We start from the raw sequence: 25,489 nt of genomic DNA, 5'->3' as shown, positions 1-25,489 counted from the left end.
CAGAGGCGGCACTCGGAGCCCTCTGTGTGGGCACCCACAGCCTGGAAAAAGTCTGACTGTACCAATATGCCTTAGACCTTTCCTGCCATTCATCAGCACAGGACGCACCATGAACAGGCAGCACACTGAATGTAGGCAGGCTATTATAGCTACTACATGATAAAGTACATGAAAGATATACTATATTGGACTGTAGGATTCTGGTTAACTTGCCACGTTGGCACTTTGCAATAAGTAAGGGGGTTTTGGGGTTGCGGTTTGGGCACTCGGTCTCTAAAAGGTTCGCCATCACTGACCTATCCTGAGGATAAATCACCCTTTTCTTTTCCAAGATAACCCTTTTAACTCAGATGCACTACATGATAGGGCTGCTAACTAAAATGACACTTGCCTTGTGAAAATTAGCTGCAACATTCCTGAGAAAAAATAGTGAGGGCTTCAGTGCACCAAGCGGCATGGTGTAAATAGGCTCCTCCGCATTGCAATGTTGGCCACGCCCACATTGCACTGAAATCTCATTTGCATGAAGAATAAACGTCTTTTTTCTTTGGAATGCCACAGCTGATTTTCTCATGATAGGTGTCATTTTAATTAGCAGGATTGACCCTACCAGACAGTATGTGGCATAATGGGTTGATCCTGCTGATAGATTCTCTTTCAAAGTAGTGCACTATGACACTATATATCTGCCTATTTCTTGTGAAGGAGGGGGGGAGGCTTTTGCCTATATTTGATAGCTGAATGCTTGGCGTAGGGAATGATGCCCTAGGAAAAACTGTACGGGGATCCTTAAAACTACTCTAAAATATAAAATACAGGACATTCAGCTACTGTATTTCACTCAAGAAAAATTTCAATCGGGTAAAATTCTGTATGAACTGTCTACCCAAACACTAGAAAATGAAGAATAGCACAAGACTGACATCTAGTGGAAGAAGACACCATTACATCATGCACAAAGTGCTTAGGGCTCATGCACATGGCCATTGCCAGTTTGGCAGTCCACAAATTGCGGATCTGCAAAACACAGATCCAGGCCATGTGTGTTCTGCATTTTGCCGAACAGAACGTCCTGACAGCTATAGACAGTCCTATCCTTGTCCGGGTGCCACGGAACAGATATACGAATGCAGATAGCACACGATGTGCTGATCGCATTATTTCAGCCCCACTGAAGTGAATTAGTGCACATCTGACTGGCAAAAAATGCAGATTGGATGAGGACCAAAAAAATGGCCAGTTTTTTTGTTCATGTATAGCACATTGAGCCATTTATTTATACGGGGCTATACATACTGTTATATATTGACGGCCTGTGCCCGCTGCTCCAGACCCACTGGCCATCGTCTGCACTCCAGCAGCGAGTCCGATCGCTGGCGTCCCCTGTATCTGTCCCTTGCAAGACACAGACTGCTTCTTTCCGGCAAAGGCCTTTTCCTTCTGCTCATAGGCCATGTGCGCTCCCTCCAGCTCTTAAAGGACCAGCATGCGCACCCTAATTCATCCCAGCATATGGGTGGCCAACTCTGGGTACTTAAGTCACCTTCCCCTAAAGGAGGGTACCTGAGCAATAGGTTATCTCGCTTGCTGGTTCCTGCATAGGTGTAACAGCACTGGTCCGTGCCAGCGTCATTGGACAGGGGTTCTTTGGGCTCACCAGAGGAAATTATACTTGAGACCCAACCCCTATATCATCAATAAAGTTTAATAGGTTTTGAATCAAAGAAATAGACCCTAGTTACAAGTGATTGAATCCAAAGGCAGACATTTTTTTTCCTGCTAGATCTTTAGGGCCCATTATGCCATCAGAGTACCTAGAGGTACCTGGAGGTAGCAGCCTGATGGTTCCCCTGCAGTGAAGTCCAGATCCCTGTTTATGGGTTAAAGAGTGAATACCAGGGACTGAAAGGATAACGCCCTGAGGTTTAGCTCAAAGTCAAACCGGTTGGTTGACACAGTGGTTCCACTACCACTGCTGAAAAACACACATTTGTTTTTGTTTTTTGCAGATCCAAGTGTTTGATCCCCAAACCTCAACACGGATCCTATTCTTGCACGTCACTAACCCCGTCAGCCAGTGTGCCATCGGCCAGCGTGCTGACGTCAAATGACTCAATCCAAACCCCTGCTCATCCGGAGAAGACCCTGCCCTCCCATCCCGGGGAGTTTAAAGCTGTTACCAGATAGTGCAGCAGTGTATTGACAGGTGTGTAGGGGGCGGATAGAAGCTGCATGGCCAGTCACAGGCAGCAGATTGTATCAGGGACTGCATGCGTCATGAGGGCTGCATGATTGACACCTCTGAGCTTCACACTATAAGACCATTTTTGGGGGGATAAAAATGCATCTATTTCACTCAAGAAAAATTTCAAACGGGTAAAATTCAGTATGAACTGTCTACCCAAATATTAGAAAATGAAGAATAGCACAAGACTGACACCTAGTGGAAGAAGACACCATTACATCATACACATAAAGTGCTTAGGGCTCATGCACATGGCCATTGCCGTTTTTGCAGTCCACAAATTGTGTATCTGCAAAACACAGATACTGGCCATGTGTGTTCTGCATTTTGCCGAACAGAACGTCCTGACATCTATAGAACAGGTGTGTAGGGGGCGGATAGAAGCTGCATGACCAGTCACAGGCAGCAGATTGTATCAGGGGCCGCATGCGCCACGAGGGCTGCATGGTTGACACCTCTGAAAAGGTAGCTTCACACCATAAGACCATTTTTGGGGGGATAAAAATGCATCTTATAGTCTGAAAAACACCTTTCCATTGATGGGTGTGAGAAAAATACTGAGTGCACATGGAAGGTATTCGTATTTTAATTGTTGGTGGACCAAGATACAGACACGGCTGTGTGCATGAGGATTAAGTCAGGTGGAGGAACACATGTCAAATCATTTGGTACCTTATCCTTTAAGATGTACAAAGTCATAGGATTTTTGTTCTCTCGTTCCATGGTCCGTGCAGTAACTTCAACTGCAACAAGAAGAAAACAGTGACAGTGGAATCTGTGCAGCAGTGACGTATGATATTTCCTCCAAGCTCACGGGGTTTGTGGACTGAATACAGATAGTAATGCAGTACTGATCTAGATACCTACAACAGTCTCAACATGCCCCAGGTGTCAGCACTGAAGAGAATCTCAAACCTAATGAAAACAGATGTCCTGGTGCTATGCGGTAATGGAAATGAAAAAAAAGAACATGGACATCACAGTTCTGGAGGTCATACTGTTCTCAGCAAATAACTGTCAATTTCATGCTGCATAATACATTTGTGCAGATTTGTTGAGGCCCTTGGACAAAACCGGTATGGAGAGTAAATCGGTGTAAATAATAACCCCATGCAGGGCCTACATAAGGGTATATTCACACAGGAGATTTCTATCAGAGCAATCTGCACAGCAGAAATCCGAGGCTAAGCCTTGCTTTTCTGCCATGGATTAGCAGTTGTACATGACGCGGATCCACGCATGAATTTAGCCCTGTTCAGTGTTAGTATGTCTATTGGTTTTTATTTTGTGTCCAGGCTTGGAAACATCCACGGATTATGAACCACAACACTATTTTCAAAACTCCGATAGCGGTGAACGGGGGGTGGCCATGCATGCGCAGCTGCTCTTTGGTCTAGAGGTAGAAGTAGGTCCCAGAGGTGGTACCAACAACTATCTGACATTGATAGCGATAAGCCATCAATACCCAAGATGGGCCAACCTCTTTAACAGGTGATTTGTTTCTTTCGGGTTTTTTTGTTGTTGTTTGCCTCCACCTTGATACAGAATATTAGAAAAAGAAATATTATAGGGGTTTTCTACCCATTTTTGGTCAATGAATATTGTAGCATGAAAAAAACTATATCAATCTTTATTTTTATATACTTTTAATAAAAGTATTTTTATTTTTGTTTAATCTTTCTTGGGTTTATTTTCCCCTGTTGCCTATGTTGTAATCTAGTCCTATATGCAATCATCACCTTCATGTTTTAGGAGATCCTGGTCTGTATATTCACATGATGCCTGTGCCTCCAGCTTGTGCTTCTCCCTAGAAGGTGCAAGCATACAAGTTATAATTGATGTATCTACAGTGTTCATTTCAGGACATGGTCAGATATTATAGTCAAGTATCAAAATAATAGCTGACCATGTCCTAAAATGAACACTGTATGTATCATATTGTATCACATGTGACATGTAGATCTGAGCCCCATATTATAGAACTTATTAATCAATCTAGATTTCTGTTACCCCCAGTGGATTCCATAAAGAGGTAAGCTCAGTCTTCATGCCAACCAATAGCTGGACTAGTGATGAGCAAATAGATTCTAAAATCTAGAATTTTGTGTCATTCGATTCAGGAGAATCAAGGCAAAAGAGGGAGAGGGGAGCAATAGAGAGAAAAGAGACTTTTCCAGGCAATCAGAGCACTTTCTGAATTAATTCGACCCGAAACAGGCAGGACCTAATAACTCTCAACATTTGCATGATCCAAAGGCAGATAAACCATCTATGAAACCTGTGCAGTTGTACAGTGGCCCAGTGACCAAAGGGGCCACCGTCATCTTAAAAACCGCTTCCTAGTGTGTATTAGATTTTATGTTGGAGACTGAATTAATGAATTAACTCACAAATACTGATGGATTAGCCACAAGGGGATGTTCCAAGCTGAACTATTTGAATGCTAGTGGCCCATTTATTGTTTTTTTGCACAAAAGCAAAGTCTTATTTACTTCATTTATACAGTCCCTGACAAAAGTCTTGTCGCTTCTCTATTTTGTAGAAACTCCTGCTATTAACCTGACTTTTAATTAATCAATTGGTGTTAGAAATAGCTCATATGAAAAGCTAAAGCCCTCCCAAATGATGTTTAATGCACTGAAATAAATTAGTTTCACTGAAAAAAGATTTATCATTTAATCAAGACAGAAAGGTCAAATTTTGCCAAGACAAAAGTTTTGTCGCCTATACAGAAATTGAACAACTTTACTGCAAATCCAAATATATGTCAGCAAATTAAGTAGTGGTGCTGTGAGATCCAAATTTAACATCTTGTATGACTTCCATGAGCTTGAAGGACAGCATCCATGCGGTTTGGCAAGGATTCATACAATTTATTGATGAAGTCATCAGGAATAGCAAAGAAATAAACTTAGGGCAAGGGGGGTATCAGGGCTCGGTATGCGAGCTTGACTCATCTGTACTTATGTTTAATGTCAAGAGATGATTATAGAAACTTTAAGATAAAGTCATTTTTAATAAATGAGTTCCAAATATCCCAAGTTGTATGATAATGATGTAACTTGTCTTCTCTCAATAGTCTTGATTTCTCAAGATTGTGCAGTAAGTGCATTTCATTCAACCATTCTGGAATTGAGGGGGGTGATTTCTCTTTCCATAATCTAGGAATTATGAGTTTAGCAGCATTGAGGATATGTAACGTGAGGGGATGTTTAATGTTGGAGGAGCGGTGATCAAAAACGCTAAAGAAAAGTAGCCTAGGTGGGATTTCAGTGCATGTATTGAAGATGTGACCTAGAATAGCAGTAATATTTCTCCAAAACACCTTCATGCATTTACAGGTCAACCATATATGTGATAATGTACCACGTTCTTCCTCACATCTCCAACACAGGGGGGACGCACTTGGGAACATATGCTGTAATAAAACCGGAGTTCTCTTTGTTAGATAGATTAAAAGGCATACAATATATACATGTTTACAACATTTATATAAAATCATATATTACATATACCATGCATGAATATTAATGCTATGTATCTTGTGATTTAATTCTCAGACTCTAAGTTTGTTAATAAAGACTACGGTCCTTTCTAGATTGTCAATTAACTGTACAATGTCTGTGGTTTTATGCATACAGTTGAAATGAAATGTATTTTGTCATAAGAAATGATTATGCCTGATATATGGAAAACTTTCAATAAAAAGAAAATGTTACAAAGGAATAGCAAAGAAAACAGTCTTGCATGCCTCCCAGAGTTCATCAATATTCTTTGGTTTCGTCTTCCATGCTTCCTCTTTCATCCTACACCACATATGCTCAATGATGTTCATGTCTGGTGACTGGGCTGGCCAATCCTGGAGCATCTTGATCTTCTTCGCCTTAAGGAACTTCGATGTGGAGATGGAAGTATGCGATGGAGCACCATCCTGCTGCAGAATTTGGCCTTTTTTATGGTTGGGAATATAAGAGGTAGCTAAGATTTCTTGGTATTTTAGACTATTGATGTTGCCTTCCACCCTGCAGATCCCTCGCACACCCCCATACTGGATGTAACCCCAGACCATGATTTTGCCTCCGCCAAACTTTACTGTTTTCTGGGTAAATCTCGGCTCCATGCAGGTTCCAGTAGGTCTCCTGCAATATTTGCGGTGACTGTGGTGTAATTCAACAGAAGATTCATCTGAAAAATCCACCTTCTGCCACTTTTCCAGCGTCCATCCTTTTAGCAGGCTGTGGCCCTTGGCAAATGCCACACGGTTTTTCAATTGTCTTTTGTTTAGTGCTGGCTTATGGGCACTGATTCGACCATGGAGGCCATTTCGAGACAGAATCCGACAAACTGTTCTGGTTGACACAGGGACTTCAGGTGACCAGGTCTCGTGGAGCTCTGCTGCAGTGGAAAATGGGCTGGCCTTGGATTTTCGAGCCAACAAACGGTCCTCTCAAGCAGTTGTCTTGCGGGTCGGCCTGACCTGGCCTTGTCCAAAACGTCTCCAGTCTCTTCAAATCTTTTTTTTATCCTCTGAACTTGACGCTGAGACACATTGAAGGTGTCTGCCACATCAGCAGTGGATCTGGTCTTCAGGCTCTTGATAATCAACACTTTAGTCTCCGGGTGAATCTTAGGCATGTTTGCAGAGGTCTAGTTGCAGTTGATGTGAAGGTCTAGTGTACTGGGGTTCTTTTTATACACACCTGAGACCTAATTGATCCATTATTAGTCACAGGTGAAGCTCATATGACAAGGCGTCAACACTTATGTCTTGGCAAAAATTTACTCAATGGCCTTTACCAAGCTGTGAATATTAGAATACTTTTTGTCAGTTTCGTTTTGCACTGAAACATTATTACAAAAGCTGTTGGGATTAAAATGACCCATTTCTTGTAACAAAATCTTGATTAGAAATATATTTTAGCGGCACTTCAGGTCAATTTGTACACAAGCAACAAGACTTTTGTCAGGGTCTGTATAGCACCAACATTTTCTCTAGCGCTTTACAGACATTATCATTACTATCTGTCCACAGAAGAGCTCACAATTCAAATTCCTATTTTCCCTACCAGTATGTCTTTGGTGTGTGGGAGGAAACCCCTGCAAACAGAAGCATGCCTCCCAAGTGCCCCTGTTTTGGAGGGAAAATACTTCTTTTTGACCCAAGTTCTTCTGTCCCTCTTTGCTCCTTAAAAGGGGTTTTCTTAGATTTTAATATTGATGACCTCTCCTCTGAATAGGTCATCAGTGAGGGTCCGACAACTGGAAACCCCGCCAATCAGCTGCTTGGGAAGGCACTGGCGCTCCTGTGAGTGTCACGGCCTTCTCACAGTTTTTCTTAGGCCAGTTACGACATGTTCATCGGTCATGTAGCCTAGGAGCATCTCACCTCCATTGCAGTGAATAGGACTGAGCGCGATATCAAGCACAGCCCGGTACACAATGTATGGAGCTGTGCTTTGTAAGTATGGAGAAGGCCGCGGTGCTCACAGCACCAATCAGATACTGATGACCTACCAAATTATGTAAAAATAAAATACCTATCTTTTTGATCTCCCACCAGTGCAGGTCAGACAAAAATTGGGTCCCTGGTTTAACCACTTCCTGTTTAACACGGCAGAAAATGGATCTTTCATACAATTGACCATCCAAAAAGCTGGATGGTGTGCATGGGGAGAACATGCAAACTCCATGCAGATGTTGTCCTTGGTTGGATCCAAACCTAGGACCCCAGCACTGCAAGGCATCACAGCTAACCACTGAGCCACCGTGCTGTGTCCGCCCCAGGCATGACCTCACAGATATAACCCCGGGGTGGCATGTCAGGACACCCATGTAATTATAAATCACCATCCTTCCTCCTTGGCGTTTTGTAATTTATGATATTTTTTAGTCTTTCTGTAGGTAGCATGCTTTGCATTTGCAGAATATCCATAGGCCATACATATCCCATCTACACAGAGCAGAGACAACCAGCCATGCAAGGGGAACAACACAAGATGCAGAAGGCTTTATTAGCCTTTACCATACTCGTAGAAGTGGATCAACATTTTTTCCATTCTAAATAATACCCCCTATAGGTGAACTGTGCTATTTTATGTCATGTAATGGTTGTAGCTTTAGACACAAAGCTCTATTATTCTGCTCCAGTTTATGTAGTGATAAAGAACCTCCGTAATCTATAAAAGGTGGGGTTCCTAGGGTCCTTTTATGTGGGCATCGACTATAACAGCATGCTGATTGGCGCTGGTTATCTGCATTTATATGCAGCTACTTTCACTAGTATGGGGGCAAACGACTGACAATACGATGTTTATCCTCATACAGTTTCCATCTTTCATTTTCATGGAGTAATGTGCTGCCGAGAAACGACCATTTTTAATTCTGCATAAAATAGGCGATCACCCAATAAATCAGCGTTTGCACAGGGGCAATGAGTGAGTGAACCAACATTCGTATGAATGTTTGTACCCAATTATCGCCCCATTTAAAAGGGCCATTAGGTTAAACGAATGTTTGTCACCATACTTCCTGGATGGCTTCCAACAAGCGCAGACGGTGACCAATGTAACAAGCAGAAATATCCCCCCAATGGACAGGACGATGTACAAAGAACTTCTTCCTGTGTGAGAGAATAAGCCATGTTATCATCACTGTTACAGGATGGAGAATGCATGAAATATGGATCTTAAATTAATTTTCCATAGAAACACTTGTATTCAGCGTTATTAAAAGGGGTTATCCTGTGACTGATGTAAAAAAATGAAAATCAGACATCATATAGTACATGACACCCTCTTTGTAACAAAGCTAGAACCAGCCCTGTACCTGACATGGATCCAGAGATCTACCTATTCATTGCTCTGCTAGATCCATATCAAGCTGGCAGCTCAAGGGGAGTGTTATTTCTGCTGGAGCTCAGGGGGGCGTGTCCATGCTCTGCCTATCACAGCTCAGGGGGCATGTCCATGTTCTGCCTATCACAGCTCAGGGGGCGTGTCCATGCTCTGCCTATCACAGCTCAGGGGTCGTGTCCATTCTGCTACAGCATTCGTCGTATCACAACTCAGGAGGCAGCTGAAGGATGAAACTGAGCATGTGCGGCCTTCTCTGTGAGCCGGACAAAGAAATAAGAAAGGAAAAAAAACTTCCGGATGGCGCTATATGGATACATTTTATTGACTAAATCAGTGGCTATGTGTTGGAATAATGCTTATTATTTTGTGTATTATAACAACTACATTATGTGATTGCCTGTTTCCAGACACAGTGTTATGTTGTTAATAAAGTACTGCCAAAAATAAAAGGCAGGAAGGGGCGGAGACTTGCTGCACATGTACAGAGAGAGAGAGAGCTGAGAGAGAAGAAAGCCAGAATCAGATGTGCTGAGATTCTGATCTTACTGAAAGTTATATTCATATGTTGTGCTGTTATTGCTGAATAAAACCCTGTTGTTCCTCGTGCTACATATGATAATCCGCTGCCAACATGTTATGGGTCCAGAAGCACACAACGTACAGAAGGACAGCAGTGAGCAAAGATGGCTGCCAGTCCTGACTGACCAGAACTACAAATCCTTGAAATTCAAAGTGAAGAGGTTTCTAGTAAGAGAAGGAATGTGGAAATACACACAAGAATGTAAACCAGATCCACTACCAGAGGATTGTCTGGAGCACTATCCCCCTCAGTATAGATGATGATCACGTTGTGCACATATGTAAATGTAGTAATGTAAAAGAGATGTGAGAGGAGCTACAGAAAGTGCATGAAAGGATGAACTCTGGAGCATGTTAAAGGAAAGCTTGTAGAGGAGTTCAAGAGAAAATGAAAATAGCAGTCACAGAGCAGAATCTGCATAAAAGACACAGGATCTAGTCACAAGCAAAACTCATTTAAAGCCTATGAACACATTTGGGGGCAATTTTTATTATTATTATTGCATTGTAATTATTTTGAGCTAAATAAAATTTTTCACTTGGTCTTTATTAAAAATATGGAGTCCTTTTTTGTCTACATAGCTGAGATGCTGTAGTAGCAGCCTGTGGATTTTCTGTAGTTTCCGTCAGTTGGGGAGCAGACAGGTTCCTTATCTCTGCTCTTTGACATTATAAACACTCATTATAGCTCAGTTCTTATCTTACTGATAAGAATGGGGCTTGAATAAGTGTTTATGACCTCTTAGTAGTTTAGAGATAAGGATTATTAGATGACTGGCACAAAGTAAAAGTACCAGTCACACAACTAGAAAAAACTAAAATTGCCTTTGAAGGTGTACATGGCCTTTAAAGGAGACATGTCAGTGTTTTGTGTGCAAGAAAACCGGTCATCTGAAAGCTGATTGCAGAGTTGGGAAAGCTAGAGTGAAACAGCTAAAAAGGCAGAGTGATCAACAAAGAGTTAAAAGTGCTGCCAGTGAAGAAAGTAACAGTACTGAAGCTGCATCTATTAGGCTGGGCTCACATCCCGTTTTTCCCATCTGTTTAACGTATTCCAAAAAATATATAAGTTAAACAGATGCCTCAGACTGATGCCATACAGTGGCATCCGTTCACCAAAGAGTTCTATTGTAAAAAAAAGTACCGGTATTTGCTTTTTACCACACTCTGCAGGATACAAGAACGTGGTGTACAACGCTTTTGTATCCTTTTTTTATAAAGCACTGAATACGTCAAATGGAGGCATAAAACGTGATGTGAATCCATGATTATTAATTCAAGTACAGCAAAACATTCATATAGATTCTGGAGCAACTAGACTAGTCATATGACAAATGACAGAAACTTCTCTAACCTTGACCCAAGTAAATCAGGGAAAGTGAGCCTAGCTAATGGACATTATATGACTTCAGAAGAAGTAGGAAATGGCTACATTAATTATCAGGTCTCCCCAACACAAAGCAGAAGAATTCCAGTAAAGGATGTGTTTTATGTCCCTAGTCATAAAAGCAATTTATTGTATGTGAAGAAACTCACAGGACAGGGCAATGAAGTCACATTTAAGAATGACCATCATCTCAAAACAAGGGTACACACTTGCAGAAGGAAAATTACAGATGAACTATATTAAAGGGGTTATCCAATTTCTCAAAGCCCCCCCACATATGCTGGGCCCCTCACCGGTAATATACTTACCCCGCTCCTGGTTCCCGCACCGCCGCTGCTTCTCCCTGCACACGGATGAAAACAACCAGTGTCGGGGAAGGGGGGGGGCAGCCACTGGCAGGCGGGGACGGCGACGAGCCTCCCTAGCGTCACCTGCTATGCTAGGGAGGCTCGTCCCGTCCCCACCTGCCATTGGCTGCACCCCCCCGACACTGGATGCTTTTATCTGTGTGCAGGGAGAAGCAGCAGTAGCAGTGCGGGGACCAGGAGCGGCACCGGGAGCAGTGTAAGTATATTACCGGTGAGGGGCCCGGCACATGGTTTCCTGAAATTGGATAGCCCCTTTAAATAAAATACAAAGAAAGTGTGTGTACTGCCGAATAAGAACAGCACAAGGATTGTGTTCAGTATGGCACAGACGTCTTGCACATAGAGACCCGGAAGAAAGCTAGTTCGAGACCAGCTTGCTGAAGGTGTTAATATACAGGGTGGGCCATTTATATAGATACACCTTAATAAAATGGGAATGGTTGGTAATATTAACTTCCTGTTTGTGGCACATTAGTATATGTGAGGGGGGAAACTTTTCAAGATGGGTGGTGACCATGGCGGCCATTTTTAAGTCGGCCATTTTGAATCCAACTTTTGTTTTTTCAATAGGAAGAGGGTCATGTGACACATCAAACTTATTGGGAATTTCAAAGAGAAAAACAATGGTGTGCTTGGTTTTAACGTAACTTTATTCTTTCATGAGTTATTTACAAGTTTCTGACCACTTAGTAAATGTGTTCAATGTGCTGCCCATTGTGTTGGATTGTCAATGCAACCCTCTTCTCCCACTCTTCACACACTGATAGCATCACCGGAGGAGAAATGCTAGCACAGGCTTCCAGTATCCGTAGTTTCAGGTGCTGCACATCTCGTATCTTCACAGCATAGACAATTGCCTTCAGATGACCCCAAAGATAAAAGTCTAAGGGGGTCAGATCGGGAGACCTTGGGGGCCATTCAACTGGCCCACGACGACCAATCCACTTTCCAGGAAACTGTTCATCTAGCAATGCTTGGACCTGACATCCATAATGTGGTGGTGCACCATCTTGCTGGAAAAACTCAGGGAACGTGCCAGCTTCAGTGCATAAAGAGGGAAACACATCATCATGTAGCAGTTTCGCATATCCAGTGGCCTTGAGGTTTCCATTGATGAAGAATGGCCCCACTATCTTTGTACCCCATATACCACACCATACCAACAGTCTTGGAGGGATCTATCCAATGTGGGTTGGTGTCAGACCAATAGCGGTGGTTTTGTTTGTTAACTTCACTTCACCATTCACATAAAAGTTTGCCTCATCACTGAACAAAATCTTCTGCTTAAACTGAGGGTCCTGTTCCAATTTTTGTTTTGCCCATTCTGCAAATTCAGTGCGCCAATCTGGGTCATCCTCGTTGAGATGCTGCAGTAGCTGGAGTTTGTAAGGGTGCCATTTGTGAGTAGCTAATATCCGCCGAAGGGATGTTCGACTAATGCCACTCTCCAGTGACATGCGGCGAGTGCTACGCTGTGGGCTCTTGCTGAATGAAGCTAGGACAGCCACTGATGTTTCTTCATTAGAGACAGATTTCATGCATCCACATTTTAGCAAATCCAACACTGAACCAGTTTCACGAAACTTAGCAAGCAGTTTGCTAACTGTAGCATGGGAGATGGGTGGTCTCGTAGGGTGTCTTGCATTGAAATCTGCTGCAATGACCCGGTTACTGCGTTCACCAGACATCAACACAATTTCTATCCGCTCCTCACGTGTTAACCTCGGCGACATGTCAATGGCTGTAAACAAAGAGAAACTTGTAAAAAACTCATGAAAAATAAAGTTACGTTAAAACCAAGCACACCATTGTTTTTCGTGTGAAATTCCCAATAAGTTTGATGTGTCACATGACCCTCTTCCTACTGAAAAAACAAAAGTTGGATTCAAAATGGCAGAAGTTCAGGTTTGGGTTAGTTGTAGTGTAGATTGTATTATTTTCCCTTATAACATGGTTATAAGGGAAAATAATAGCATTCTGAATACAGAATGCATAGTAGGTGATCAATTGAGGGTTAAAAAAAAATAAAAAAATTAACTCACCTTCTCCTCTTGTTCGCGAAGTTCCCGGTCTCTTCTTTACTTCTTTAATGATGAGTTGTGGGCTAAAGGACCTTTGGTGACGTCAGATCACATGCTCCAATCACATGGTACATCACCACGGTGATGGACCATGTGATTGGAGCATGTGATCTGACGTCACCAAAGGTCCTTTAGCCCACAACTCATCAGAAAAGACACGATCAAGAGGAGAAGGTGAGTTAATTTGTTTATTTTTTTTAACCCCTCCAGCGCTATTTTACTAAGCATTCTGTATTCAGAATGCTATTATTTTCCCTTATAACCATGTTATAATGGAAAATAATACAGTGAATAGACTGTCACCTAGCAACCATGCGTGAAAATCGCACCGCATCCGCACTTGCTTGCGGATGCTTGCGATTTTCACGCAACCCCATTCACTTCTATGGGGCCTGCGTTGCGTGAAAAACACAGAATATAGAGCATGCTGCGATTTTCACGCAACGCACAAGTGATGCGTGAAAATCATCGCTCATCTGAACAGCCCCGTAGAAATAAATGGGTCCGGATTCAGTGCGGGTGCAATGCGTTCACCTACCGCATTGCACCCGCGCGGAAATCTCGCCCGTGTGAACGCAGCCTAAGTCAAAACGGATCCGTCCTGACTTACATTGAAAGTCAATGTGGGACGGATCCGTTTTCAATTGCACCATATTGTGTCAGTGAAAACGGATCCGTCCCCATTGACTTATATTGTAAGTCAGGACGGATCCGTTTGGCTCTGCATTGCCAGGCGGACACCAAAACGCTGCAAGCAGCGTTTTGGTGTCCGCATCCAGAGCGGAATGGAGCCAAACTAATGCATTCTGAACGGATCCTTATCCATTCAGAATGCATTGGGGCTGAACTGATCCGTTTTGAACCGTTTGTGAGATCCCTGAAACGGATCTCACAAACGGAATTAAAAACACCAGTGTGAAAGTAGCCTAAGTCAATTATATGTTTGACCAAATATAGCAGTCAAATTTTTAAGTTGCGAATTTTGTACGGCCCGCGAATGATGTTACAAATATCCAAATTGCCCTTGACAGCAAAAAGGTTCCCCACCCCTGATATAGACCAATGCAATCAGATGATTAAATGCACAAGCTGCCTTAAAGGGAAAATGTCCAGAAAAACATTTCCTAAAAATAGTGCCACTTGATCAGAGCAGCCGCTTGACTTAACCCCTTCCCGACCTATGACGTACTACTACATCATGGGAACCACTGCGTTCCCGCAATTTTACGTAATAGTACGTCAAAGTGATCGCGCGGGCACCAGAGTGGTGCGCGCGCGATCACTGCAGGGGCCCAGCAGTCCGTGGTAGCCGGGCCCCTGCGGTATCCGCCGGTACTGCTGTAAAAGCCGATGCCGGCGGATTAACCCCTTCTATGCCGCGGTCTGCGCTGACCGCGACATAGAAGAGGTTTGTGTCGGGTGAGGGAGAGCATCGAGTCCCCGTGCTACTGTGGCGGGGATCCGATGCAACACAAGGCAGCCCAATGCCGTGCAGAGGCTGCCCAATGCCTTGCACGGCATTAGGAACTGCCTTCTACGGGAGCCGAGAAGATTCAGCCTCAGGCTGGATCTCCTAGGCAACCTGTTAGTGTATGACTCAGTGTCATACACTAACAGGCAATGGAGAGAAAAAAGGGGGTCAGTCAGCACATCCCAAAGTGCAGGGGCACGTTGCTATGGCTGACAACAAGACTGTTGAACAAAACAAGCAATGCAACAGCTCACTGCAAACCAAATAAAGTACAAAATTGCATCATAATTGCAAATGCTGAACTAATAAGTTAGAGATACTTGGCAAATCGTTTTGTACAAAATTATTTGAGCCCGTCTGCCGCACGTCAAGGCAATCTCTAGTTAGACGGGTTCCTAACACTAAAATATACCTGTTATGTGCCATAGCGGCTATTATATAATTCAGAAAGTGCAGGTTCCACTTACATGCTGGGCCCGTCTGAATTTTCTGTCATTTTCGGTGCCAAAATGGCCTCCATTAATTTCCAGGGAAAGCAGTTACCAGCATGCACGTCGGGCCCACTCCACACCACCCCTGGCGCCACATGGTCACCAAGGACTGCAATGAGAGTCCACACACTATTTCTCTCCTGGTGCCAGATGGCTTCAGTGAGTGAGGGGGAGCAGGCCAAGCTAAAAAAAAAACAGGCAATGCATTACAATACAGATGTATTGTAATGCATTGCAGAGGGGATCAGACCCCCAAAAGTGAACATCATAAATAAAGTAAAGAAAAAAAGTTAAAAAAAGTGTTTTAATAAAATTAATAAAGTAATAAAATTAATAAAGTAAAAAAGAAAAAAAACGTCCCTTTCCCCTTATTTTATAATAAAAAACAGAAAAAAAAACAAAAAAAAACACATATTAGGTATCGCCGCGTCCGTAATGACGGGCTCTATAAATATATCACATGATCCACCCTGTCAGATAAATACCATAAAAAAAATAAAAAATAAAAACTGTAAAGAAAAAGCTATTTTTGTCATCTTCCATCACAAAAAGTGCAACTCCAAGCGATCAAAAAGGCGTATGTCCCACAAAATGGTATCAATAAAACCGTCACCTCATCCCGCAAAAAATGAGCCACTACCTAAGACAATCGCTCAAAAAATAAAAAAAACTATAGCTCTCAGAACATGGAGACACTAAAACATAATTTTTTTTGTTTTAAAACTGCTATTATTGTGCTAAAGTAAAATACATTAAAAAAATATACATATTAGGTATCGCTACGTCCGTAACAACCAGCTCTATAAAAATATAACATGACCTAACCCCTCAGGTAAACACAGTAAAAAAAAAAAAAGAAATTGGATTTTTTTTATAAATAAAATTTTTTATTTTTTTACTCAATTTTACCATTGTCATGAAGTACAATATGTGACGAGAAAACAATCTCAGAATGGCCTGTATAAGTAAAAGCGTTTTAAAGTTATCACCACATAAAGTAACACATGTCAGATTTGCAAAAAATGGCCTGGGCAGGAAGGTGAAAACAGGCCTGGGGTTGAAGGGGTTAATACACACAGATGTTTGTGATCCAATGAGTACTCTCCCCCTGGCAAGAAGAGACATTTTCTTACTTTTAGGCCTCATGCACACGACTGTTGTGTGCATCCGTGTCCGTTCCGTCATTTTTCACAGTTTAGCGGAGGTCCCATTCATTTCTATGGAGCTGTGAAAAAAAAATGATAGTCCTCCGTTTTTTCTTAGCATCCGTGATCCGTGATTCCAGTCCGTCAAAAAAATATAACCTGTCCTATTCTTGTCAGTGGGAAACGGAGGACGGACCCATTCAAGTCAATGGGTCCGTAAAAAAAAACAACTGATGCACAACTGGTATGTCGTCCGTGTCCGTTTTTTTCTACAAGACCTTGGTGCAATAAAATTACACTTTTCATTAACCTTCCTTTTTTTTCCCCGTCAGACAAAAAAAAAGGAAGACACAAGGAAACACAACTGAAGCAAAATCGGACACGGACCACTGAAGCCAAATCACTGACAGTGAAAAAACACTGTCGTGTGCATGAGGCCTTATTGATGATTATTCAAGGTATACAGTTGTTTATTTGCTTCACATCAAAAATGACGTTTGAGAGACTTGAAGAATCTCTCTCAGAAGTAAGTCACAAGTTTGGGAAAATGCCAAAGATTCTACGTTCAGACAATGGAACTGAATACACAAGTGAGAAGACACAAACCATCTTAAAGAGAAATGGAATCGTATTCCAGACTACTGTACCATACAATCCCCAACAAAACAGTGTTGCAGAAAGAAAGAATCAAACTCTCTGTGGAAGCGGAAGAAGTATGCTGCAGATCTACCAACATATTGGGCTGAAGCTACCCTGACAGCTTGCTATATTCAAAATAGACTACCTCGTAAAACTACTGAGAAAATATAAACAAGGGAACAAAAAGAAGCTCAAACTACACCACATAAGAATATTTGGAACTAAGGCACTTGTATATGTTCCCAAAGAAAAAAATACCAAATGGAAATCCCATGCCAAGGATGGTATCCTGGTAGGCTGCAGTGCATCTTAAAAGGGTTACAGAATCCTTCACCCAGAGATAACAATAAGTAGAGATATAGGCCCTGATTCATCATACCTTCACACCAGAATTCTGATGTCAAAAAGTCGCAAAATAGGGCTTTTGTGACTTTTTTGCACCCACCTGTTAAAATTCAAGCGCTTGTGCAAAAATTTGCTACTTTTTACACTCACTTGAGCAAAATGTTGCAACTTTTTGCATTTTTACACCACTCACTCCAGTTTTGTAATATGGGCGGGAAAGTGGGTGTGTTTAGCTATGTTAATGAGTTTCACACAAGATTTATCATTGCAACTTTTTAAAAAAGTCGCAATCTCACTCCAGGAGGAGGGTGGAGTAGGAAAACTGGCGCAGCTTCTCTAGACAGAAGTGTTAGGTTTAAGGACAAGCCAAATTTATCAAATAACATGTGACATTTGATAAATGTGGCACAAAGTCCTCCAACACAGACTCAAGAAAAACTGACTTCAAATATTCTCCTCATGATAAATTATATATCTATGGGCGGGAACGCGCGACCGTACGCCCCAAAGAAGCTCCTGAACTTCTTAGGGGGTAGGGCGTTTTACAGCGCATTCATACGCGCTGTAAAGCGCTCAGGTGAGAATCATTCCCATAGTGAATCATTGGTTCTTGCCAGTTGAGCGTTTTACAGCGCGTAGGAACGCGCTGTAAAACGCTCAGGTGTGAACCAAGCCTTAGTGATTGATGAGAGTCATGTGTCATTCAAGTTTCATGATGTCACACTAATAGTTCATCCTAAACAAGAACAATCTGGTTAGAGTCTTTAACTGAAGAAACAACAGAAGTACCAGATAAACCTCAAGTCAGAAGATCAACTACATCAAACAAAGGCATCCCAACGGTTATCTTAGTCTACTTTCACAAGCCAACTATGGGACTAACAGGATAAGTAGTTGTTGAGTGGGGGTGTTGGAATAATGCTTATTACTCTGTGTATTGCAACAACTACATTATGTGATTGCCTGTTTCCAGACACAGTGTTACCTTGTTAATAAAGTACTGCTAAAAAGAAAAGGCAGGAAGGGGCGGAGACTTGCTGCACATGTACAGAGAGAGAGAGAGCTGAGAGAGAAGAAAGCCAGAATCAGATGTGCTGAGATTCTGATCTTACTGAAAGTTATATTCATATGTTGTGCTGTTATTTCTGAATAAAACCCTGCTGCTCCTTGTGCTACATCTGATGGAGACCTGATTAATCCACTGCCAACACTATGCAAATTACAAAAGTATTCAGATTCAGAGGCTGGTTTGAAAACTGTAGACTATGTTTCATGGGACAACCCCATTAATGACTCCTAGTGATCTGGAGAACTAGAGGATTCTGGTTACGTGTGCAGGAGTCGGTCATGTGTGCATGGGGGCTTGGGAATTCAAATCCTGCGCCTGCGCCTTACGTGTCTTCATTCGGCGCAGGCGCTCTGAGAGAAGGACGCTCGCTTCCTCAGCACTCCCTCAGTGCGCCTGCGCAGATGACGTCACCTCTAAACACGAAAGAGAAGACGTCATCGGCGCAGGCGCACTGAGGAAGTGCTGAGGAAGCGAGCGTCCTTCTCTCAGAGCGCCTGCGCCGAATGAAGACACGTAAGGCGCAGGCGCGGGATTTGAATTGCAAACAGGGCCAGCCGGAGGAGGAGAGCGCTCGCTGGCCCTGTCAATCAACAGGAGGAGGGGGCGTTTTTTTGAAAGGAGGATGCGGCGGCTACCAGCAAGCAACCGCCCTACTTGCTGGTAGCGAGGTAATTAACATATTATAAAAGTGCGGTTTTTAAAGAAACTAAGCCACAGAAAAAGGTAAGAGCCCTATATATTGAATAATCACACTATAAGGATTTTAATTAGCCCAAAAATGAAAAATGACTTTTGGAGGGGTGACAGAAGCCCTTTAAGAGGGAACTCATGTTGGTTGCCTCTCAACAGGGAACAAGACCACCTCATTGATGGTCTCAGTGTTCCACTGTAAACCCCTGCTAAGGCTATGTACATACATTATGGTAGAGGGTGCACGCCTTAAACTTATCTATGAAACATGTTGATTGGGTAAGGGATGGTGGTGGTCCCACCCCCATGACCTCTCTGCTCCTGATTTATCCTTATAGGTATCAGTAAGGATCCCTGGAGCTTGAACTCAGCCAGTTGGTAAGTTATGGTATATCATTACAGTGGGAAAATGTATGGTAAGTTATGGCATATCATTATAGGCTAAGCAGCTGCTATGGGGTCCGAACCCAGAAGGAGCCCACCCAGGAGGAGGACTAAAAGATTTTATTGTCAGGGCTCCCTCAGCAGTATTATACAATGACATTATATACAGTGACATGACACACAGTAGACACATGTAGAGTCCCTGCCTGGCCTGGTCTGAGAGAGCTATCTTGACTAGCCATAGAAGTGGGGGATGCACGGGAGGAGGGGGTTGCTCGGGGGGAGATGTCCATTCAAAATTTGATGTGGGGCCCAGTGAGCTATAGTTACACCACTGATCAGTATAATGGGAAAATGTAACACTGTATTTCTGCTCTGGTGTTTTGTATTCCGGGAAGTGTCAGCTTTATACCTCTTTATACCAAGTGCTGTTCAGTCTTCTTGTGTCGGAACAACTAAATGAACTAAATGCCCCCCCCCCCCCCCCCCCCCGAGATTATAGGACCAGCTAAGCCATTAGGGGGTATCTGATGATAAGCTTTCTAATTGTTTCCAATAACAACCAGCAGAATTGTGAATGCAGCTCTGGAGTACAGTATAATGTAGACTGTAAAATGGTGTTTAGAGGTGGACATATACTTTATATGTATATTTTATGTACTTATGATTTATATGCGTTTGTTATAAATTAGTGTTACTTACTGTAAACAGTTAGTTTTATAGGAGAGCTACGTCCACTGCTGACTGGATTCTCCACCAGGCAATTATAAATGTCATCATCAGATACTACGACTCTGGTGATGGTCATCACTCGACGGTCAGGGGACAGGAGAATCCTGGAGTCATTAGTCAACGTCTTCCCAGCCTTCAGCCAGGTGTAAAGTGGTTTAGTCCCATTATCATGGACACAGCTCATGGTGAAGTTCTCTGTCAGCTCCAAGACAGTAGATGAAGGAGTGGACACCCGAGGCTTAGATACAGGAACTGGTCAGAGATGATAGAACAGATAACAGAATTACACGACCACAAGATTTATTATACGTAGACAGATACAAATCCCAGCCATAAACAGCGGCACTGACTGCAGCTGGTACTGTTAAAGTGTAACTGCCATTTTATTTTTATTTGTATAATGTGTAGGGGCAGTGATACTGATCATTTTTGTAATAGACTTTAATTACTGAAATTGCACATTTCTATTAGAAAAATAGCACTAAAGTGGCCCATTTTGAGCCTTTATCAACGCTCCTCTGTTTTCTGTTTACATAACTGTGGAGACTTGCTCAACACTGACCGTGTTATGTAAACAGAGGAGCGTTGGGCCACTTTAGTGCTATTTTTCTAATAGAAATGTATAATTTCCGTAATTAAAGTATATTACAAAAATGGTTAGTATCACTGCCCCTACACATTACAAAAATAAAAATAGAATGACAGTTACACTTTAAGGCAGGTAATGACTGTGGTTGAAAGTGTTATGTAAACAGTGTGGCTAGTAATGTTATGGAGTAACTGATTGTAGCTGGTAATGTTATGGGGCAGTGACTGTGGTTAGTAATGTTATTGAGGCACTGACTTGCAGGTAATATTATTGAGGGACTGACTCGCTGGTAATGGTATTGAGGCACTGACTCGCTGGCAATTTTATGAGGGCATTGACTGTGCCTGGCAATGTTACGTAGGCATGGTAGCTGGTAGCGCTATGGGGGCGCTGACTGTGGCCGGTAATGATATGGGCCACTGACTGTGGCTGGTAATGTTATGGGCCACTGACTGTGGCTAGTAATGATATGGGGGCACTGACTATGGCCAGTTAGGATGTGGGGGCACTGAGTGTGGCTAGTAAAGTTATGGAGGCAGTGACTGTGTCTGACACTGTTAGGGAGGAACGCTGTAGCTGGTGATTCCTGGCAGTTACTGAGGCTATCTGTAGTCAGCTCTGTTCATCCCTAAAAATTGCAATTTTCTTTGGCTCTTTGGGCAACGCATACATACATTTCCCTCTTTGCCATCAACAAGGGTATGAATGCGATGTGGACATAGAGAGCGTTGGGCTGAGTCTAGTGATTAAACCTACCGTCCACAGTGAGATTGATGGATTTTTCTCCGGTGAACGTGTCATCGGTTATAGAGACCTCCACCTCATACATCCCCTCATCAGACAGAAGCAGGTTACTGATCAGGAGTGAGCCATTTTCATAGATCTGTATCCGATCTTTGTAATCCGGGCGCAAATTCCCAATAATATCGGTGCCAACAGACTGCACTACAGTGATGGGTTTCTCTCTCCTCACTTGCCATTTGACCACTGGTTTGTCACTGCTGGAGCTGCTGTACTGAACCGACAGCAGGGCTGATTTCCCATAGGTTCCATGGATGTGCTGGATGTGACTGGTGATGTTCACAACCTCAACTACATCTGCAGAAAACAGAAATAAAATGAAATGTTACAGTTTCATCATAAAATAATATTGTGCTGCTGAGAGCGTGCATGTTATCATGTGTGATACTATCTGCTGAGTGCTGTATCTAAGCCTACCATGTGTGATACTGTCTGCTGAGTGCTGTATCTATGCCTGTTGTGTGATACTATCTGCTGAGAGTGTGCATGTTATCATGTGTGATACTATCTGCTGAGTGCTGTATCTATGCCTGTCATGTGTGATACTGTCCGCTGAGTGCTGTATCTAAGCCTACCATGTGTGATACTGTCTGCTGAGTGCTCTATCTATGCCTATCATGTGTGATACTGTCTGCTGAGTGCTCTATCTATGCCTGTCATGTGTGATACTGTCTGCTGAGTGCTCTATCTATGCCTGTTGTGTGATACTATCTGCTGAGAGTGTGCATGTTATCATGTGTGATACTATCTGCTGAGTGCTGTATCTATGCCTGTCATGTGTGATACTGTCCGCTGAGTGCTGTATCTAAGCCTACCATGTGTCATACTATCTGCTGAGTGCTCTATCTATGCCTATCATGTGTGATACTGTCTGCTGAGTGCTGTATCTAAGCCTACCATGTGTCATACTATCTGCTGAGTGCTCTATCTATGCCTATCATGTGTGATACTGTCTGCTGAGTGCTGTATCTAAGCCTACCATGTGTGATACTGTCTGCTGAGTGCTCTATCTAGGCCTGTTGTGTGATACTATCTGCTGAGTGCTGTATCTATGCCTATCATGTGTGATACTGTCTGCTGAGTGCTGTATCTAAGCCTACCATGTGTGATACTGTCTGCTGAGTGCTGTATCTATGCCTATCAAGTGTGATACTGTCTGCTGAGTGCTGTATCTAAGCCTACCATGTGTGATACTGTCTGCTGAGTGCTGTATCTATGCCTGTTGTGTGATACTATCTGCTGAGAGTGTGCATGTTATCATGTGTGATACTATCTGCTGAGTGCTGTATCTATGCCTGTCATGTGTGATACTGTCCGCTGAGTGCTGTATCTAAGCCTACCATGTGTGATACTGTCTGCTGAGTGCTCTATCTATGCCTGTTGTGTGATACTATCTGCTGAGAGCGTGCATGTTATCATGTGTGATACTATCTGCTGAGTGCTGTATCTAAGCCTACCATGTGTGATACTGTCTGCTGAGTGCTCTATCTATGCCTATCATGTGTGATACTGTCTGCTGAGTGCTCTATCTATGCCTATCATGTGTGATACTGTCTGCTGAGTGCTCTATCTATGCCTGTTGTGTGATACTGTCTGCTGAGTGCTGTATCTATGCCTGCTGCGCAAATGTTTATTATACTGGGGTGTTGGGGGGGCGCACTGCGCCACCAATGTTTATTATACTGGGGTGTTGGGGGGGCGCACTGCGCCACCAATGTTTATTATACTGGGGTGTTGGGGGGGCGCACTGCGCCACCAATGTTTATTATACTGGGGTGTTGGGGGGGCGCACTGTGCCACCAATGTTTATTATATTGGGGGGGCGCACTGTGCACAACGATGGGTTAGGGAAATTTCACAGCAGAGTGCGCATGCGCTGGGAGCCTCGCCGGCGGTTAGGGTAGGGAAAAATTATGGGCCAGTGCACAGGTGCGGTGATCGGATGGATGTTCTCAGCAGGACACCGGCCGACACTGCGCATGCGCTGGGAGCCTCACCAGCGGTTAGGGTAGGGAGAAAGCACTGGCCCGTACGTAATTTTTCCCTTCCCTAACCGCTGGTGAGGCTCCCGGTGCATGCGCAGTGTCGGCCGGTGTTCAGCTGAGAACGTCCATCCGATCACTGCGCCTGCGCACTGGCCCATAGTTTTTCCCTACCCTAACCGCCGGCGAGACTCCTGGCGCATGCGCACTCTGCTGTGAAACTTCCCTAACCTGACGTTGTGCGCCTGCGCGGCACTGCACACCTCCTCACGTCATGTCCGGTGCGACCGGAAGTGACGAGGGTAGGGAAATCTCACGAAGTAGGGAAGTATGACATTACACCGGCCTTTGGGGTGTGTGGGCTGGTAACTACTTGGTTGGATAGTCAGCCAGCCTATGCCATGATGCCAGCAACAAGCAGTGTTTTTTTTTTGTTTTTTTTTGGGGGGGGGGGGGGGGGGCGCCACAAGGTTAGCTCGCACAGGGCGCCTGGACACCTAAGGCCGGCCCTGATGCCTATCATGTGTGATACTGTCTGCTGAGTGCTGTATCTATGCCTATCATGTGTGATACTGTCTGCTGAGTGCTCTATCTATGCCTATCATGTGTGATACTGTCTGCTGAGTGCTCTATCTATGCCTGTTGTGTGATACTATCTGCTGAGTGCTGTATCTATGCCTGTTGTGTGATACTATCTGCTGAGTGCTGTATCTATGCCTATCATGTGTGATACTGTCTGCTGAGTGCTGTATCTAAGCCTATCATGTGTGATACTGTCTGCTGAGTGCTCTATCTAGGCCTATCATGTGTGATACTGTCTGCTGAGTGCTGTATCTATGCCTATCATGTGTGATACTGTCTGCTGAGTGCTGTATCTATGCCTATCATGTGTGATACTGTCTAATCGTTGCTGTATCCAAGCCTATCATGTGTGACACTATCTAATCATTGCTGTATCTAAGCCTACCATGTGTCATACTGTCTGCTGAGTGCTCTATCTATGCCTGTTGTGTGATACTGTCCGCTGAGTGCTGTATCTAAGCTTACCATGTGTAATACTGAAATCATTGCTGCATCTAAGCCTATCATGTGTGATACTATCTGCTGCATGCTCTATCTTTACCTCTCACGCATGACACTGTCTGATGATGGCTGTATCTAAGCCTGTCATGTGTCATACTGTCTGCTGATGTGTGATACTGTCTAATCATTGCTGTATCTAAGCCTACCATGTGTGATACTTTCTAATTATTGATGTATCTAATCCTATCGTGTGTGATACTGTTTGCTGAGTGTTGGATCTAGGCCGATCATGTGTGTTTCCCGGAGTTAGGGAAGCAATGTAGCTTGTTCTGCTATGCTGATTACATTTACTACAATCAGAGTTATGGAAACAGCGGAGGGCCGGCTCACTGTGCTGTTTCCATACGCCTGGCAACCTGGGGCCAGCACTTAGTCCCATGTCACAGTGAAAACAGCACGATGGTACGACCCCTTTAAATGTTAGGCCGGATTCACATCAATGTTTAGCTTTTTGTTCTTCTGATCCGTCAGAAGAACAGGAAATGTGTTTTTTTTTAAACGGATCGGTTATTTTGAGCATCCGTTATGATCAGTTTGCATCAGTTTGTGCCACT

The 25,489-nt window shown here is 43.3% G+C and overlaps 1 protein-coding gene across 1 annotated transcript in view; it reads right to left on the bottom strand.

Annotated features, from left to right (window-relative positions):
- HEPACAM (hepatic and glial cell adhesion molecule) overlaps positions 1 to 25,489 on the bottom strand; it is a 45,694-nt gene that overhangs the window by 2,990 nt on the left and 17,215 nt on the right. The window contains exons 2-6 of the mRNA XM_040431120.1: positions 21,826 to 22,167; positions 20,451 to 20,732; positions 8,771 to 8,864; positions 3,985 to 4,052; positions 2,918 to 2,988 (exon numbers count right to left, since the gene is read on the bottom strand). Coding sequence (XP_040287054.1) covers positions 2,918 to 2,988; positions 3,985 to 4,052; positions 8,771 to 8,864; positions 20,451 to 20,732; positions 21,826 to 22,167 — 857 coding nt within the window. The remainder of the gene's footprint in view (positions 1 to 2,917; positions 2,989 to 3,984; positions 4,053 to 8,770; positions 8,865 to 20,450; positions 20,733 to 21,825; positions 22,168 to 25,489) is intronic.

Source organism: Bufo bufo, chromosome 1, assembly GCF_905171765.1.
Source record: "Bufo bufo chromosome 1, aBufBuf1.1, whole genome shotgun sequence".
NCBI lineage: Eukaryota > Metazoa > Chordata > Amphibia > Anura > Bufonidae > Bufo > Bufo bufo.
Note: the sequence above shows the minus strand (reverse complement) of the source record. Positions and strands in the feature narration are given on the sequence as shown.